The sequence below is a fragment of the Falco cherrug genome, chromosome 19, assembly GCF_023634085.1.
Source record: "Falco cherrug isolate bFalChe1 chromosome 19, bFalChe1.pri, whole genome shotgun sequence".
NCBI classification, from domain to species: Eukaryota; Metazoa; Chordata; class Aves; order Falconiformes; family Falconidae; genus Falco; species Falco cherrug.
The window spans coordinates 6,092,412-6,107,363 of NC_073715.1; the positions used below are offsets into that span (position 1 = coordinate 6,092,412).

The following is a 14,952-nucleotide window of genomic DNA, read 5'->3' on the forward strand; positions in this document are numbered from 1 at the left end:
GGCCCCCCCCCCCTCCCCCCTCCCCCCCGCCCAGCCCGGGTTGTGCAGCGGGGAGGGGGCGTGTGCAGAAAGGCTGGCGCAATTGCACGGGGGTGTTTGCACAAGGACTGGGGCAATTGCACGGCAGGTATTTGCACGAGGCTGAGGCGAATGCACGGGGGTATTCATACAGGTCTGGGGCATTTGCACGGGGTTATTTGCACAAGGGCTGGGGCATTTGTATGGGAGTATTTGCACAGGAAATGTTTGCACAAGAACTGGGCAGTTGCACGAGTGTATTTGCTCGGGGTCTGGGGCAATTGCACGGGGATGTTTGCACGAGGGACAGTTGCACGGGGGTATTTGCACAAGCCCGGGCAGGACGTGGCGCCGCCGGTTCACCTTCACGTGCCAACGGGCAGCGCTCGGGGGGGGGAAGCTGCTCCCCCCGCGCCCCCCCAGCTCCCCCCGCGGCCGCCGGCGCCGTGCGCATGCGCAGCACCACGGCGGGAGCTACAGCTGATTGGCTGCGGCCGTTGTTTGAACGGGCGCGCGGCGCGGCCTGCGCACGGCGGCGGAGCGGCCTCGCCGTGAGTGAGGGGCTGGGGGCGGCCCTGAGGAGGCCGAGGAGTGGGGCTGGGGGAGGCCCTGAGGAGGCCGAGGAGTGGGGCTGGGGCGGGGGGAGGCCCTGAGGAGGCCGAGGAGTGGGGCGGGGGGAGGCCCTGAGGAGGCCGAGGAGTGGGGCTGGGGCGGGGGGAGGCCCTGAGGAGGCCGAGGAGTGGGGCTGGGGCGGGGGGAGGCGGCCCTGAGGAGGCCGAGGAGTGGGGCTGGGGCGGGGGGAGGCCCTGAGGAGGCCGAGGAGTGGGGCTGGGGCGGGGGGAGGCCCTGAGGAGGCCGAGGAGTGGGGCTGGGGCATCCTGCAGGCCCCGGGCAGGGGGACGGGGGTAGCTCCAGGCCGCAGAGCGGCTGTCAGCATGCGGGCAGTGGGTGCCCGGTGGGGCTGCAGAGCTCCCTCTTTGGGGCTGGGGGTGGCTGTGTGCCCTGGGGAGGCTGAGGAGTGGAGCAGGGAGGAGCTGCAGGCCCCAGGCAGGTGGGGCTCCAGGCCGAAGAAGGGCTGTGAGTATCTGGGGAGTGGGGCTGTGGGTGCCAGTGGAGGTCCAGAGCCCCCCCCCCCCCCCCCCTTTTGGGGCTGGGGGGGCTGTGTGCCCTGGGGAGGCCAAGGAGTGGGGTGGGAGGGAGCTGCAGGCCCCAGACAAGGGGGACCTAGGGGGGCTCCAGGCTGCAGGGGTGCTGTCAGCGTTGGGGCAGTGGGGCTGGGGGCGGCTGTGGTACCCCAAGGGGCTGGTGGGTGGGGCTATGGGTTCTGGGGGGACTGGAGAGTAGGGCTGGGGGCTCCCAAGGGGCTGGAGAGTGGTGTGGGGGCCAGGTAATGGGCCTGGAATCTGGGGAGGGCGTCCTCACGCCTTTCCCTGCCCACCCCAGCCTGCCTGAGTCACCAGCATGGTGTCGCACATGAAGCACCCCGAAGGCGCCGGTTTCGCCACCCCAACAGACAGCTGGATGGGCATACGCGAGCTGCTCGCTGAGCTGTGGGTGAGCCAGGAACTGGGGGGGCTCTGCCTCCGGCACCGTGCCGGGGGGAATGACACAGCCCTTCCCTGGAGGGCCCTGGGCTGGGTGCTGGGGGTGTGACGCCCTCCCCTCTGCAGGAATGCCTCTTATCCTCCCCGCGAGATGTCTCCAACGCCAGCCAGGCCACCAGGCTGCGGAAAAGCCAGGTCTGCGACAGAGTGCTGCGGGTTTGCGTTAAACAAATGGCTGAGCCTGGGGGCTGCCCTGAACACGCCGCGAGCCTGGTAGCTGTAGCCGAGGCGGCATGCCAGGGCTACCTGACTGCCATGCCACAGCCGACTCCCCTCTACCTGGAGAAGATCCTTTACCACCTGCTCAGGAACACCGCCAGCCAGGGCAGCGGCGGTGCCTGCCGGAGGGTGGCCGACCTCCTCCGCACGCGGCTGCTGACCTATCGCCCTGGCCAGGTGCCTGCCACAGACTTCAGTGCCATCGCCTATAGCAGTTTCAGTGTGCTGTGGAGAGGGGCAGACGCCCTGGCCGAGCCTGACCAGCCACAGGAGGAGGGTAGAGCTGTCCTCTCAGCCCGTCTGCAAGCTGTGCGCTTCCTCCTGCTGCTGGAGCAGGATGGGGCAGCCTTGCCACCGCTGCAGCCCCCCTTCTTTGCCTCCCAGACGGCACAGCAGGCGGCTGCTGCTGCCGCCTTGTACAAAGCCCAGCAGGCACCATCCTCGGCTTTCCTCGGCCGACAGCTTGGGGACTGCCTGCTCACAGCTCTGCGAAGGGAGGCAACAGAGCCGCCCACCTTTCAGCAATCCCTCTGCTGCTTTGAACTCATCCTGGAGCAGTGCCGGCATCTCTGCATGGGCAGCCAGTACAGGGAGGCTGAGGAGGCAGTAAAGGACGTGAGGGGCTTTTTGGGGGCCACCAGCACTTCTGCAAAATCTTTCAGTGACCCCCTGTCCCTCCTGGAGGCTGGGGTTCAGCTGAGCCGGGCGCTGGCCAAGAACACCTGCGCTGTGGGGCCGCCCTTGGCCAAGGCCGTGGTGGCTCTCGGCGCGGCAGCAGCAGCCCCGGAGCCATTACTCAGAGTGCTGGCTGAGAGCTGCCAGTTCGTTGTCTTCTCCTTCAGCGAGTACGCAAAGAGAAGCAAGCAGCAGCCCTTCAGCCGGGAGGATGTGCTTGGCTTTTGGGCCTTCGTTGAGGGGCACTGCTGTGTCCTGCAACAGCTGCTGGAGAGGGTGAGGCTGGGGCTGGGGGCAGGGTAACCACGTACCATGGTTGGTCAGAGCCTCTGTGAGCAGCTAGAGGGTTTGTAACCCCGCTCTGGGCTCAGTGCTCCTCTCAATCTGTTCGCAGAGTGTCCCTGCCCTGAGCAGCAGCGCCTGGTGCTGCCCGGGCCCCATGAACGTGCTTTTCTCCTTCCCTCCCCTCCACAGATTCCTCCCAATGGCGTCAGGCAGAGGCTGATGGTGAAGCAGCTGCTCTACCGCAGCCTCCAGCTCTTTGCCACTATAGCCTATGATGCCTTCCAGTGCTCCCAGGTACCGGTGGCAGAGGGGATGGTCCCCAGCGCTGGGGGTGGGCGAGACACTTGTGGCACCACATAGCTTCTCCCTTTGGAGGTGGCACAGGGGTGGGGTTGAAAGGGGCTGCCCAAACCACCCCAGGGCGGTTCTGTGGGGCTGTGGGTCCCCAGCAGCCTCTTGCCAGTCACCCTCTCCCCACAGGCGGCAGGCTGGCCGGGTCTGGAGCAGCTGACAGAGGGCTGCAGCAGGAGCGTGGAGTGGATGCTGGAGGCACTGGAGGAGGTCCCTGAGAGCGAGCGAGCCAAGTACCTTGACATCACCGGTCAGTGCCACAGCCGGTGGGACCAAACCCAGCTCCTCTGCCTCGGCTTGTGCTGAACGCAGCGGCAGAGCTCGGTGTCTGTGCACCTGGCGAGCAGTGAGGGGGTTCTCTGCCACACCAAGGGCGTGGCTGGTGGGGCCAGGGCAGAGGGTGACAAGGAGAGAGGGGTCGTTCCCTCTCTGTCATGTCTTTAATACTTGGGTTTCACTCACGGCAGCGTCATGCACATTCAAGCTGGCCTACATCTTCTACAACCAGAATCTCCACAAGGAGGCCAGCTCCATCTGCGACATCTTCTGCACAAGCCTGCACATGTCAGATGCCTACGCGTGTCCAGAGATCCCTGTGGAGAAGGTAACTGCTTGTCTGATGTTTCTGGCAGAAACAGGGCTGAGCCGGATGCTCTGGTCCCAGTACCAGGGCAGCAGAGGAAAGGATGGCACCAGCCTTTGCTCCTGGAACAACCCCAGTTCCCTGCTCCGAGGTCTCACCTTCACCTGGGCGGGGAAGGGCGCTGTGGTACGGGACATGGGAAGCGGGGAGTTTGCTCCCACAGGGTGCAGAAGCCGGATCTCTGCTCTCTCCACAGCTGCACAAATGCTTCAGGCTGCAGGTGGAAAGCTACCGGCAGCTGGGGCGGCTGGAGGCAGCCCTGGCGTGCATGGTGCAGTGGCTGGCCGTGCTGCGGGACCGCATCGAGGAGCTGCTGGCAGAACCTGTCTCCCTCTGGGTCAGAGTCAAAACGGACGCTGTGAAGCAGGGGGCTGAGGAGTTACGGTTGCGGTAAGACCCTAAGGCTGCCCCAGGGCATGGGGGGTGGGTGTCTTGAGAGCTGCACGTCCCAAGCTTTAAGATGACGATGGCTTCTCCCGGTGAGATGAGCCCCCCTACAGCTCCTGTTTTCCCCAGGACCCTGAAGGAAGGCTTGGAGGGGCACAGCCTGGGCACAGAGACCTTGGTGACGGTCCTCTTTGCGGAGCTGAAGGCCTACAAGGCTGTCCGAGCTGACACGGGGCAGGAACGCTACAACATCCTCTGCGACCTGCTAGAGGTCTGCTCGGAGCAGAGCGACCGCCTGCATGAGCGAGCCGTCGCCTTGACGGAGCTGGCCCAGGTCCTGTGCTACCACAGCTACGCCCAGCAGACTAACTGGTGGGTGACACCAACGTGGTGGGATCACCTCCCTGTGTCCCTGAAAGTCCCCAAGGAACACTTGAGGGCCCTCAGGGGGAGTTTTAAGGATTCGGAGTGGTGTTGTACTGGCTGTTTGCTGTTTGGGGTCCTAGCGGGGGTGTCTTATCTGTCCCTCCCCTTAAAATGTTCCAGGGGTTTCAGGGCAGGAGGCTGTTTCTGATCCCTCTCTCCGGCAGCTCCTCCCTGGATGCGGTCCACGAAGCCTTGCGGCTGCTGGAGTTGGTACCCAGGACCGCCCAGAACCGGGACCGGCTCCTTGATGACCAGGCGCAGGCTCTTCTCTGGCTCTACATCTGCACCCTGGAGTCCCAGCTGGAGAAGGTGGGTGGGGGCGGCAGAGCGGGGCTGTGGGACATAGAAACGGGTCTGGAAGTGCCATGGGGTTCTGTGCGCGTGTCAGGTGCCCTCCCCAGCCTTGCTGGCAGCACTTGCCTCTGCACTGGGGCCACGAAAAGCTGTGCAGACCCTGCTGGAAACCCTGTGGTGTCTTTTAACGCCTGTCACTGCTGCCTTCTCCCCTTGCAGAACATAGAAAGGGACCAGAGAGGTAAAGCTCAGGCACTGAAGAACCTGGATGACTTTGAGCCCAATGACCTCAACTACGAAGGCAGGCTGCTGGAGGACAGGTTCCTGTATGACGGCATCTCCTTCACCCTGGCGACAGAGACCGGTGAGGATGCTGGCGGGCTCGGGCTCTTGGTGAAGAGGCTTTCCTGGGGAGCCTGGTTTGGGGTCAGAGTGTCTCAGACATGTGGTGTGCCCTCAGCCCTGTCCAAAAGCCTGGACGATGCCTTCTCGTTGTGGAAGCAGCTGCTGATGACACCGGGTGTGCCAGCCGTGCGCAGCCCTGAGCAGACTGTGGCTTCCCTGCGCCTCCTGGCAGTTCTCTACAAACTGATGGCCAAGGTAACACTGCTGGGGAGGTGGCCAGTGGGATGGCAGCCTCCCCGGGCACCCCCGAGGTGGTCTGAGGGTGACCATGGGGTTTTTTCTGCCCCCAGCCCCTGCAAGCCATGGAGAGCTACCTCCTGGTCAGAGCCCTGTGCAGCGCGCTCGGGGACAGCTTGGGCGTGGCCAGTGCCCTGTGCCAGGTCACCAAGCTGCTCTTCCAGCTGGAGTGCCCCAGCTATGCCCAGGTGAGTCTGGCAGGGAGGGAGGGGGCCGTGGGCCAAGCTTGGCCAGTCCCCGGGGCCGCAGCCCTCATGCCGGCGTGTTGGTTTCCAGCTTTTCCTGGAGGAGATGGAATCCTGCCTGCAGAAGGCCAACAGCAGTGACGATTCCTACCTGCTGCTGCAGCAATCCTGCCTCTTGCTGCGCAGCCAGCTGTGCTGCGTCAGCCACCGGGTATGGCTCCTAAAAGCCCTCTGCTGCCTCAGAAGTGGTCAGGGGGCCAGAGGAGACTGCAGCAGCTTTGCCTGGCTGTCTCCACCTCTCCTTGGGCAGGGGCATGGTCCTCCTTGGGGACCTGGGGCATGGAGACACCTTGGACCATGAACCATGACTCTTTTTCTCCCTCTGCAGATTGAGGAGGGTCTCAGCCTGTTGCTGGAGGTGCTCCAGAACCTGGTTCTGAAAAAAATCACGAAGGTCTGGTACCTGCTGCGAGCCCAGGTCCTTCAGCTGGTGGCCGTCTACCTGAGCCTCCCTGCTGCCCGCCTCTCACTGGAGCTCCGGCAGCGGATCTTTGTGCAAGGTGGGTTGCTGGAGGGTGTTTACAACCCTCCTGGTGAGCACCAGGCCGGCAGGGGTCATGGCTGAAGCTCTGTGCAAATGTTTCAGCTCTGGGTTTCTCCAGACCACCCCATTTGGGGTAAGAGGGAATCTGGGGGAGTCACTCTGTCCCAGGGCTGGGGAGGGGCCGGCTTGGTGCCGATACCCACGACAGCTCTCGCGCAGGCTGGAAGACTCCCGAGACGGCTCTTGCCGAAGCCCAGAAGCTTTTCCGCAGCATCATCCTCCTGCTGCTGGGCAGCGACATGCTGGGCTGTCAGGCGTCAGGGTCCAGTGTCCGGTTTGTAGATTACGGTGAGCTGGCTGCTCGCGGGGACCGGAACCCAACCGTTCCTCCAGGCTGCTCGCCTGCCTCCCTGGGAGGAGCAGCTCTGATCACCCTCCTGTCCTCCCTCGCAGGGGACAACCTGTTGCTGAAGTGGCAGGTGCTGGCTGACATGCTGATCTGCTCCGAGCGCCTGGTGGCTCTCCTCGGCGGGCTGGAGGTGGTGTGCAGAGCCAAAGCCTTCTGCCTGGATGCCGTCAGGCTGGCCGTGCGGCTGCAGGTCACCCGCTGGTGAGCTGCCTGGGGGGGGCAGGGCTGAGCCCTGAGCCTGGGGGTCCTTAGTTAGGGCCGAGCTGCCCTGTGGCCCCAGGGGACGCTGGTGTCCCTTCCCCGTGGGAGCGTGGTGGGGCCCTTAGGGCTGAGCTGTCCTGTGGCCCCAGGGGATGCTGGTGGCCCTGTCCCTTCCCGGTGGGAGCGTTTAGTATTTTCTCCGCTTGGTCTGGAGCAAGCAGCGGCTCCAGGGTGTGTTACCCCATCAGTTCAGCTTACCGGGTCAGACGGGGATCTTGCTCCTTGCTGCCTCCCTCCCTCCCACATGGCACTGGGGGTGAAGCGATGGCTGTTGGGGTGCAGCTTTGCAGCTTTGAGGGCTGATGGTGTCCCGTTCCCCCCCCCTCCCCCCCCAGGTGTACATCTTTCCTGGTGCTGAAGGCCCAGCTGGAGCTGCAGCAGGGTGAGCTGGAGCTGAGCCACTTTGACCTCCAGCAGGCTCTCTTCCTTCTGGAGTCTGACACCGGTGAGTCCCTGCTCTGGGCTCAGAGGAGGGGAAGGGGGGGCTGAGGTGAGTCCCAAGCATGGGTGGTGCCAGGGGTGACCCCTTTCTGCGCCCGCTTTTGGCCTGGGGTAGATCTGCCTTGCGCAGATGGTGCCAGAGCAGCCAGTCCCCGTCACCCAGGAGGGTACAGAGGTGCGGGGTGGCTCCGAGCCATGTTTTGGCTCATCGAGTGACTCCTCCAACGATAAAGGGTTAGCTGGGGAGAGCAGGAGCGTTGGGCCTGGCTTCCCGCACCCCTCCTCGGGCTGGCCACGGTGCGAGCTGCGCAGGGAGGGCTGTGCAGGGGGGACGCCAGGATAACCCTGTCCTTGGCCCGCAGAGTTTAAAGCCAGCGAGACAGAGAAAGGCCAGATGACGATCCTGCCCAGGAAGGGCAAACTCGAGGGCAAGAAGCCCCAGGACACTGTCTGTGAGCCCACCGGGGAGGAGGAGGGGTTCCTGGAGGGCCCCGCGCTGGCGTTTGTGGCAACGGTGAGCAGGCCAAAGAAGGTGGACGCTCTCACCGCCTCGCCAGAGCTGAAGCCCGAGAGAAGGAAGAGACTGGCCTTCCTCGCCCACCCGGCAGCCTGCCCCTGCTGCCTCTGCTCCGACCTGCTGCTCTCGGCGCTCTGCCTGCGCTGGCTCCTCGCCTGCGCCCAACGTCAGCTGGCGGCTGGCAGCGTGGCCGAGGGACTGGGTCTGATCCGTGCCGTGCTGCCGCGCTGCGCTGCCGTGGCCACCCGCTTCGCTGCCCAGCTGCGAGACAAGCTGGGGGGCAGCTCTCTCGGCCAGGACTTGCCTGCGCTGGAGCTGCTGGACAGTCTGGTGGCCACCGGCTATGCCACCTTGGCCCTTCAGAGCATGGCCAGCCCTGAGCCGGCGGAGGAGCTGCAGGAGGAGCTGGAGGCAGGGCTGACCTTCTTGGCGTCCTGCAGACCCCACCTGCCCAGCCTGGAGGTCTCCAAGGCCAGCCTGCTGCTCAGCAAAGCCGCGGCCATGGTTTGCCACCTGGCCTCCAAGCATGGTGGCCCCGGGGATGGTGTGTCTGCTGGCTCGTCGCTTCCCGTGCCGACCCCGGCGGAGCCCAGCGCGGCGGCCGTGCCCCATGCCCCCAGGAAGGACTCGGCTCAGCCCCGAAGGCGCAATCCCAAGGTGGCGTCGGACCCCGCCGTGCCCAAGCCCGGAGCGAGGAGCCGGCGCGTGAAGCCCTTGGCTGCGCCCAACAGCAGTGACGTCTTCGCTCTGGGTGACCCTGACAGCGAGGTGCCCCACATCGTCATCCGGCCGGCGCTGGTGCCCTGCACCCCACGCCAGAAAGCCCATCCCCCCGCTAAGGCGCACGCGGCCCCCGGCCCCCAGACTCCCTTCACCATCTTCAGCGACTCCTCCCCACCCGCCGGCCGGTCCCGGCTCCTGCGGGCACCCAGAGCCGCGGGGAGGGTCAAGTCCCGCCTGAAGGTGAGCGGGGAGGGAGGTGAGGGCAGCCTGGTGTGACACCACACACACACACCCCCCCCCCCCCCCCCCCGGCCTGACACCCCTCTGCCCCCCCTGCTTTAGGTGGTGTTCAGTGATGACAGCGACGTGGAGGGTCCCGAAGCGGGGCTGACCCCTGTAGCTGCCCGCAGACCTCGGCCCCCCAGATCGACGGGGTCCAGCAGCAAGGGCAGCGTGGCGCAGCCCCGGAGAGGGCGGCCACGCACCGGCCGAGCCGGGACGGCGGCAAAGGGGGAGCGGGTGACCCGCAGGGCTCCCAGCAAGACAGCGGAGGAGGAGCGGGACCTTCTGAGGGCCATCGAGGAGAAGGAGGAGGAAGAGCTTGACATCAGCTTTGAGGTCTTTCGGGCCTCCAAGGAAGAGGAGGAAGCCCCAGGTGGGCTGGGCTGCCCTGGGGATCGTGGCGGGGGGGGTCTTGGCTTCATGCAGCCCGAAGCACCGGGCTGTCCCCACCACTGCCACCCATCCCGTGGACCAGGCGCCTCCGTCTCTTCCCCACAGGCAAGAGACAGCTGCCTCCCTGCGTGGAGGGCACGGAGCATGAGGTCCTGCAGCAGGAGGCCGGCGAGGATGTCCTGGCGGCACGGTGGCTGGGCAGCGCGGACCCACCGCCCCGGGAGGGGACCCTCTCCTCCACCCCATCCGTGGCAGGCGGTGAGCACCCGGCACAGTGGGGGGTGCAGGGGATGTGGCTCGTGCTGGGTGGACACAGCCCGTATCGATTTCAGTCGGTAGCAAGTTACTTTTCCCCAAACTGGGTTTGTTCTGGCCGGGCTGTGAGCGACCTCCCTGTCTCTGTCTTGACCCGCAGGGTGGGTGGGTTTTTGGTTTCTTGTCCCATTTCCTCAGTTTCCCATGGAGGGTGAGTGGGTGAGCGGTTGGGTGGGTGTCAGGCTGCTGGGCAGGGGCAACATGGGGTTGCTCCGTGAGCCTCTGGCACATGGGATACTGGTCTTGGACTGGGAGCTGGTGGCTGTGCTGGGGACACCACATCTGTCCCCTCTGCTCCAGTCCTGATCCTGCCCCGGGGCTCTGCGGCTCCGTGTCCCTTCCAGATGCCTCCTCACTGGACACGGCCCTCCAGCTCCTGAAAGAGGCTTTCGACTGCATCGGCCACTGCCCCCCCGGGACACTCTACAGCCGGATCTGCCAGCTCCTGGCTCTGGCCACCGGCAACCGGGACCCCCTCGCCACGGCGTACCTGCTCTCTGAGTCGGTCTCCATCACCACCCGCCACCAGCTGCTCAGCGTCATCCACAGGAGGATGCAGTGAGTCCCTGGGTTGTCCCTCGGGCATTGCTGGGGGATGGGGCACACCCAGCGCCCCTGCAGAGGGGACTTTGGGGGGACAGGGATCACCCAGCACCACCAGTACACTGGGGGGACAGGGCTCACCTAGTGGCATCAGTACCCCCACAGAGTGGACTTTGGGGGGACAGGGCTCACCCAGCGCCACCAGAGCCCCCATGGAAGGGACTTTGGGAGGGATGGGGCTCTCGTAGCACCACCAGCGCCCCCGCGGGGGGGACTTTGGGGGGACGGGGCTCACCCAGCGCCCCCGCGGGGGGGACTTTGGGGGGACGGGGCTCACCCAGCGCCCCCACGGGGGGGACTTTGGGTGGCTATCCCCCCCAACTGCCTTTCCCTCCACAGGAAGGAGAAGAAAGCAGCGGGGGATGTGGCTGAGCAGCTCCGTGGGCTCTCCCTGCAGGAGGGGAGCACTGCCCCCCCGAGCCGCTGCCTCGCCGAGCTCGAGCAGCTCTTCATGTTCAGCCCCTCAGGGCTGGGGTCCGGGGAGCGGGAGAGGTTCCGGGCACAGCTGCAGCAGATCCCCAGCGGTGAGGGCTGAGGCCAGCGCAAGGCCGGGGCAGCTCGGCACCCAGGAGGGTGCTGAGTGGTGGGTGCTGCCCCTGGGGTGCACCCTAAGGTCAGGGTGTGACTTCCAGGGGTGACAGTGTGCCTGCTGACCCTCGCCAGCGTCCAGCCTGGCTCCGGAGGGGACACGCTGCTGCTGACGCGGCTGGAGAAGGACACGGTGCCCGTGAACATCCGCATCCCCACCGCGCTCTCCAAGGTGAGGGCAGGGGGCGAGGGGGGGACAGCCCAGGTGCACTTGGGGCTGGGGTCACAGCTCCCCTCCCTTCCTCCAGGCCCCGCTGTGCTCGGTGCTGAGCGACTTCGACACTATCCAGAGGGAGCAGAAGGAAACCAACTGCTGCATGGACAAGCGGGACTGGTGGCTGCGCCGCTCCGAGCTGGACCGCAGGATGAAGGTGGGGGGGGACCACCCGGTGCCCTGACATGGGGCACGGCTGGGGGAGCGGGTGTGGACCCCCCCAGTGACTCTCTGACCTCTTGCAGAGCCTCATTGAGACCCTGGAGACGCAGGTGCTGGGGTGCTGGAGGGGGGCCCTGATCCCTGCTGGCCCCCAGCCCGCGCTGGCCGAGGAAGCCGCCCGCTTGCACCCCCGGCTGCGCCGCTGCGGCTGGAGGGACCCGGATCCCACCCTGCTCCAGGTGCCCAGGCTGGCTTTGGGGGAGCTGAGCCCCCTGGCTTTGCCACCGCTGACCCCTTCTTCTTCCCCACAGGTGGTGCTGAACGCCGCTGCCCTCCTTGCCCCCTGCGACCTGCAAGCCCTGGCCTTCGGCCTCTGCCCGGCGCAGCCCCACCAGGCTCAGCTCCTCTTGCAGGAGGCGGTGGAGAAGCGGAGAGCTGGTGCCAGGCAGTCCGGCGGCTCCCTCGTCCTGGTTCTGGATAAGGTGAGAGCCTTGCTCCTGCCTCCCCTCCTGCTGCCACTGCCGCCGCTGCCCGCTCTCACCTTCCTCTTCCTCGCAGCACCTGCAGAAGCTGCCCTGGGAGAGCATGGCGTGCCTGCAGGCCCTGCCCGTCACCAGGCTGCCTTCCCTGCGCTTCCTGCTCAGCTACACCCTGGCACGGAAGGTGAGAGGCTGGGGGGAACCCCAGCCTCCCCCAGCCTCCCCCCACCCCGGGGTCTGGGGGACCCCCTCCCAAGCCACTGGTCTCTGCCCCCCCCCAGCAGCAGGCAGGATCCGTGCTGAGCCACGGTGTGAACCCCAGCAGCACCTTCTACGTCCTCAACCCGCACCGCAACCTCCTGGGCACAGAGGAGCGATTTCGGGGCTGGTTTGAGAGGTGGGTGGGGGCACTGGGGGGGTTGGGGGGTGGTCGTGCCCCTCACCCCTTCTCACCAGCTCTCCTGCAGCGAGCCCGGCTGGAAGGGGGTGACGGGAGCCGTCCCGAGCGCGGAGCAGATGCAGGCAGCCCTGGAGGAGCACGACCTCTACATGTGAGCATCACCGGGGCACCCCGGGGGGGAGGGGGGGCACCCTTGGGGGGCACCAGGGCTCACCGTGGGGGGCTTCTCCCCATAGCTACGCGGGGCATGGAGCTGGTGCCCGGTTCCTGGACGGCCAGGCCATCGCCCGGCTGGATTGCCGTGCTGTCGCCCTGCTCTTCGGCTGCAGCAGCGCCGCGCTGGTGGTCCGCGGGGACCTGGAGGGCTCCGGCATCATCCTCAAGTACATCATGGCCGGCTGGTGAGCGATGGGGGGGGGCTCTGGGGGGGGCGGGGGGGCTGTGCTTGCGCAGGGCTGGGTTCCTGTGGGGTGTGAGCAGGTGTGAGTCCCCTTCTCCCTTCCAGCCCCCTCGTCCTGGGGAACCTGTGGGATGTGACAGATCAGGACATCGACCGCTACGCGCAGGCGCTGCTGCGGGGCTGGCTGGGGGGGGGCTCGGGCACCCCCCTCCTGCCCTACGCCGCCCAGGCACGCCAAGCCCCCCGCCTCAAGTACCTGGTGGGGGCGGCCCCCGTTGCCTACGGGCTGCCCGTCTGCCTGCAGTGAGGGGGGGCCCCATGGGAATGGGGCAGTGGTGTGGTGTGTCTGTTTTCAGCTGTTTTTAGGTTATTTTAACAAAATTGGGGTTTATGTGTCTCCTGTGACAATAAAGTTGCTGCTTCTAGATCTGGCTGCCCCTGTCCCCTCCTCCGTCCCCCCATGTCTGGTCTGGGTGGGCATCCCCCCCCCCCGGGGAAGGGCCCTGGGCCTCCTGCCTTCCTCCTCCGCTGCTGGAGGCGCCCCCAAGCCCCCCCCATGGGTTCTGGCCCCCCTCCCTTCCTATGGGGTGACTGGGGCCCTGCCAGAGGGGTGCCCTCCACCCCGTTTCCCCGCACCGCCGCTAGGGGCGGGGCGGGGCCGGGCCGGAGGGGGGCGGGGCCGGGGGCGGGGCGGGGCGGCGGCCCAAGATGGCGCAGGCGGTGAACGTGGGGGAACTGACGCTGCCGCAGCTGGAGCTACTCAAGGGGCAGCTCGACCAGGTACTGGGGGGTGCTGGGCCAGACTGGGAGATCGTGGGGCGTGCAGGCTGCGGTGGGGGATGTGTGGGGCTGGACTGGGGGGACTGGACCCGGCTGGGAGGGAATGTGGGGTTGCAGACTGGGATGGGCTGGGCCAGACTGGGCTGGGGGATGTGTGGGGCTGGACGGGGGAGACTGGGGGGGCTGGGTCCTGTGGGACCAGGTGGGATGGGGGCAGGTGGACTGGGCTGTACTGGGTAGGAACTGGGGGGTGGGTATGTGGCCAGGCTGGAGCAGGTGAGGTGCCCCCCATGGCACGGGGACACCCCATGCTCTGGCTGCTGCATGTGGGGCTCTGCCCCCCCGGGCCCTCTCCTGGGGCTGGGCCCCCCCGGCCCCGCCGCTGACCCCGCGCCCCCCGCCAGGAGGTGGAATTCCTCTCGTCCTCCATCGCGCAGCTCAAGGTGGTGCAGACCAAGTACGTGGAAGCCAAGGATTGCCTCAACGTGCTCAACAAGAGCAACGAAGGCAAGTGGGGGTACCCCTCCCCCCCCCTGAACTGGGCCTGGGGGGGCTGGGCCGAGCCCCCAGTGCCTGCTCCCCCCTCCCTGGCCTTGCCAGCCCTGGCAGCTCCCCGGCACCGCCGCGTACCGAGCTCTACTCGGAGCAAACCGCCCCCAGCCCCCTTGTTGCCCCCAGCTCTGGCACCTCATGCATGGGGGGGGGGGCACAAGGGGGCAGCTGGGGAGCCCAGATGTTGTGTGTCGTCGTGTCCGTCCCCCCCCAGATGTTGAGCTGTGGCCCTGGGGGCTCCCCTCACACACACCACACACCCCCCCCCCACGTTTGCTTTGTCACAGGGAAGGACCTGCTGGTGCCCCTCACCAGTTCTGTATCCTTTGCTGTTCCCCGCAGCCCCCCAGTTTGCACCCCCCGGGGCGTGGGCGCTGCTGCCAGTGCCTGGTGCCCCCAGCCCCACCCCCCCCCCACCCCCCCCACCCCCCCCCCGCCTTTCCCGCTGTGCCCCGCTTTCCCTGACACCCCCCCAGATGTACGTCCCCGGGAAGCTCTCAGATGTCGAGCGTGTCCTGATCGATGTCGGCACTGGCTACTACGTGGAGAAGGTGAGGGGTGGGCGTGGGGGGGGGCTCAGTGCATTCCGGGGGGGGGGCCTGCTCCCCCTGTTTGTGCCACGGAGGCCCCCCCTTACCCCCCCGCCCCTTCTCTCAGACTGCAGATGACGCCCGAGACTTTTTCAAGCGGAAAATCGACTTCCTGACCAAGCAGATGGAGAAGATCCAGCCGGCGCTGCAGGAGAAGCACGCCATGAAGCAGGGTGAGTGCCCACCCCCCTCCCCGCTCCTGGGGGGGCCCCCCCGGCCCCCTGCAGCCCCCAACCTCCCCCGGCCCCCTTCTCTTCCCTGCAGCCGTTGTGGAAATGATGAGCCAGAAGATCCAGCAGCTGACGGCCCTGGGAGCGGCGCAGGGTGCAACCGCCAAGGCATAGCCTTCGGCCTCGGGGGTCCCCTCCTCGCTGTGGGGCGCGGCGGTGGCCCCCCCATCCCCCGTGGCTGCCTCATTTCCCCCCCCCCCCATTTTTGTAGGCAGTAGCTCGCTGCCACCGTGCGGAATAAATGAGAGATTTCTTGATGTGCGGTGTTCGGGGGGGGCGGGATCCTGTGCCCTGTGCCTTATCCACCTCCAGCCCCTGTGCCCTGGCTTTGCAAGGGCTT

At 66.7% G+C, this 14,952-nt stretch overlaps 2 protein-coding genes across 4 annotated transcripts; both read left to right on the plus strand.

The window, feature by feature from the left end:
* Positions 1–515: 515 nt before the first annotated feature.
* On the plus strand, positions 516–12,885 carry ESPL1 (extra spindle pole bodies like 1, separase). 3 transcript variants are annotated; one of them, XM_055697119.1, is made up of 31 exons: positions 516–569; positions 1,462–1,572; positions 1,689–2,792; positions 2,991–3,095; positions 3,282–3,402; positions 3,620–3,756; positions 3,992–4,185; positions 4,312–4,554; positions 4,773–4,917; positions 5,122–5,266; positions 5,363–5,502; positions 5,598–5,732; positions 5,821–5,940; positions 6,118–6,289; positions 6,493–6,621; positions 6,727–6,883; positions 7,279–7,388; positions 7,747–8,864; positions 8,967–9,279; positions 9,405–9,557; positions 9,959–10,172; positions 10,557–10,741; positions 10,850–10,977; positions 11,054–11,176; positions 11,265–11,420; positions 11,493–11,663; positions 11,740–11,844; positions 11,918–12,057; positions 12,128–12,211; positions 12,297–12,461; positions 12,566–12,885. In XM_055697119.1, exons 2-31 carry the CDS (start codon positions 1,480–1,482, stop codon positions 12,765–12,767), a joined length of 6,507 nt encoding a protein of 2,168 aa, XP_055553094.1. In that variant the 5' UTR covers positions 516–569; positions 1,462–1,479; the 3' UTR covers positions 12,768–12,885. The 3 variants fall into 3 exon arrangements, with proteins under 3 accessions (XP_055553094.1, XP_055553095.1, XP_055553096.1); XM_055697120.1 differs by having other exon boundaries at positions 517–569; positions 11,942–12,057; XM_055697121.1 differs by having other exon boundaries at positions 517–569; positions 11,945–12,057.
* Positions 12,886–13,135: 250 nt separating this feature from the next.
* On the plus strand, positions 13,136–14,869 carry PFDN5 (prefoldin subunit 5). The gene is made up of 6 exons (XM_055696933.1): positions 13,136–13,240; positions 13,645–13,747; positions 14,080–14,111; positions 14,269–14,343; positions 14,450–14,555; positions 14,647–14,869. The coding sequence occupies exons 1-6, from the start codon at positions 13,169–13,171 to the stop codon at positions 14,724–14,726; spliced, it is 468 nt and encodes a 155-aa protein (XP_055552908.1). The 5' UTR covers positions 13,136–13,168; the 3' UTR covers positions 14,727–14,869.
* Positions 14,870–14,952: the final 83 nt, after the last annotated feature.

Bases quoted from the DNA above. Each gene is read 5' to 3' on its own strand.
- ESPL1 (XM_055697119.1), top strand. From the start codon at position 1,480: ATGGTGTCGCACATGAAGCACCCCGAAGGCGCCGGTTTCGCCACCCCA. The intron at 5,267-5,362 runs GTGAGGATGCTG...GTGTGCCCTCAG, and splicing joins CACCCTGGCGACAGAGACCG to CCCTGTCCAAAAGCCTGGAC. The intron at 11,421-11,492 runs GTGCCCAGGCTG...TCTTCCCCACAG, and splicing joins CGGATCCCACCCTGCTCCAG to GTGGTGCTGAACGCCGCTGC.
- PFDN5 (XM_055696933.1), top strand. From the start codon at position 13,169: ATGGCGCAGGCGGTGAACGTGGGGGAACTGACGCTGCCGCAGCTGGAG. The intron at 14,112-14,268 runs GTATCCTTTGCT...ACACCCCCCCAG, and splicing joins TGGTGCCCCTCACCAGTTCT to ATGTACGTCCCCGGGAAGCT. The intron at 14,556-14,646 runs GTGAGTGCCCAC...TCTTCCCTGCAG, and splicing joins GAAGCACGCCATGAAGCAGG to CCGTTGTGGAAATGATGAGC.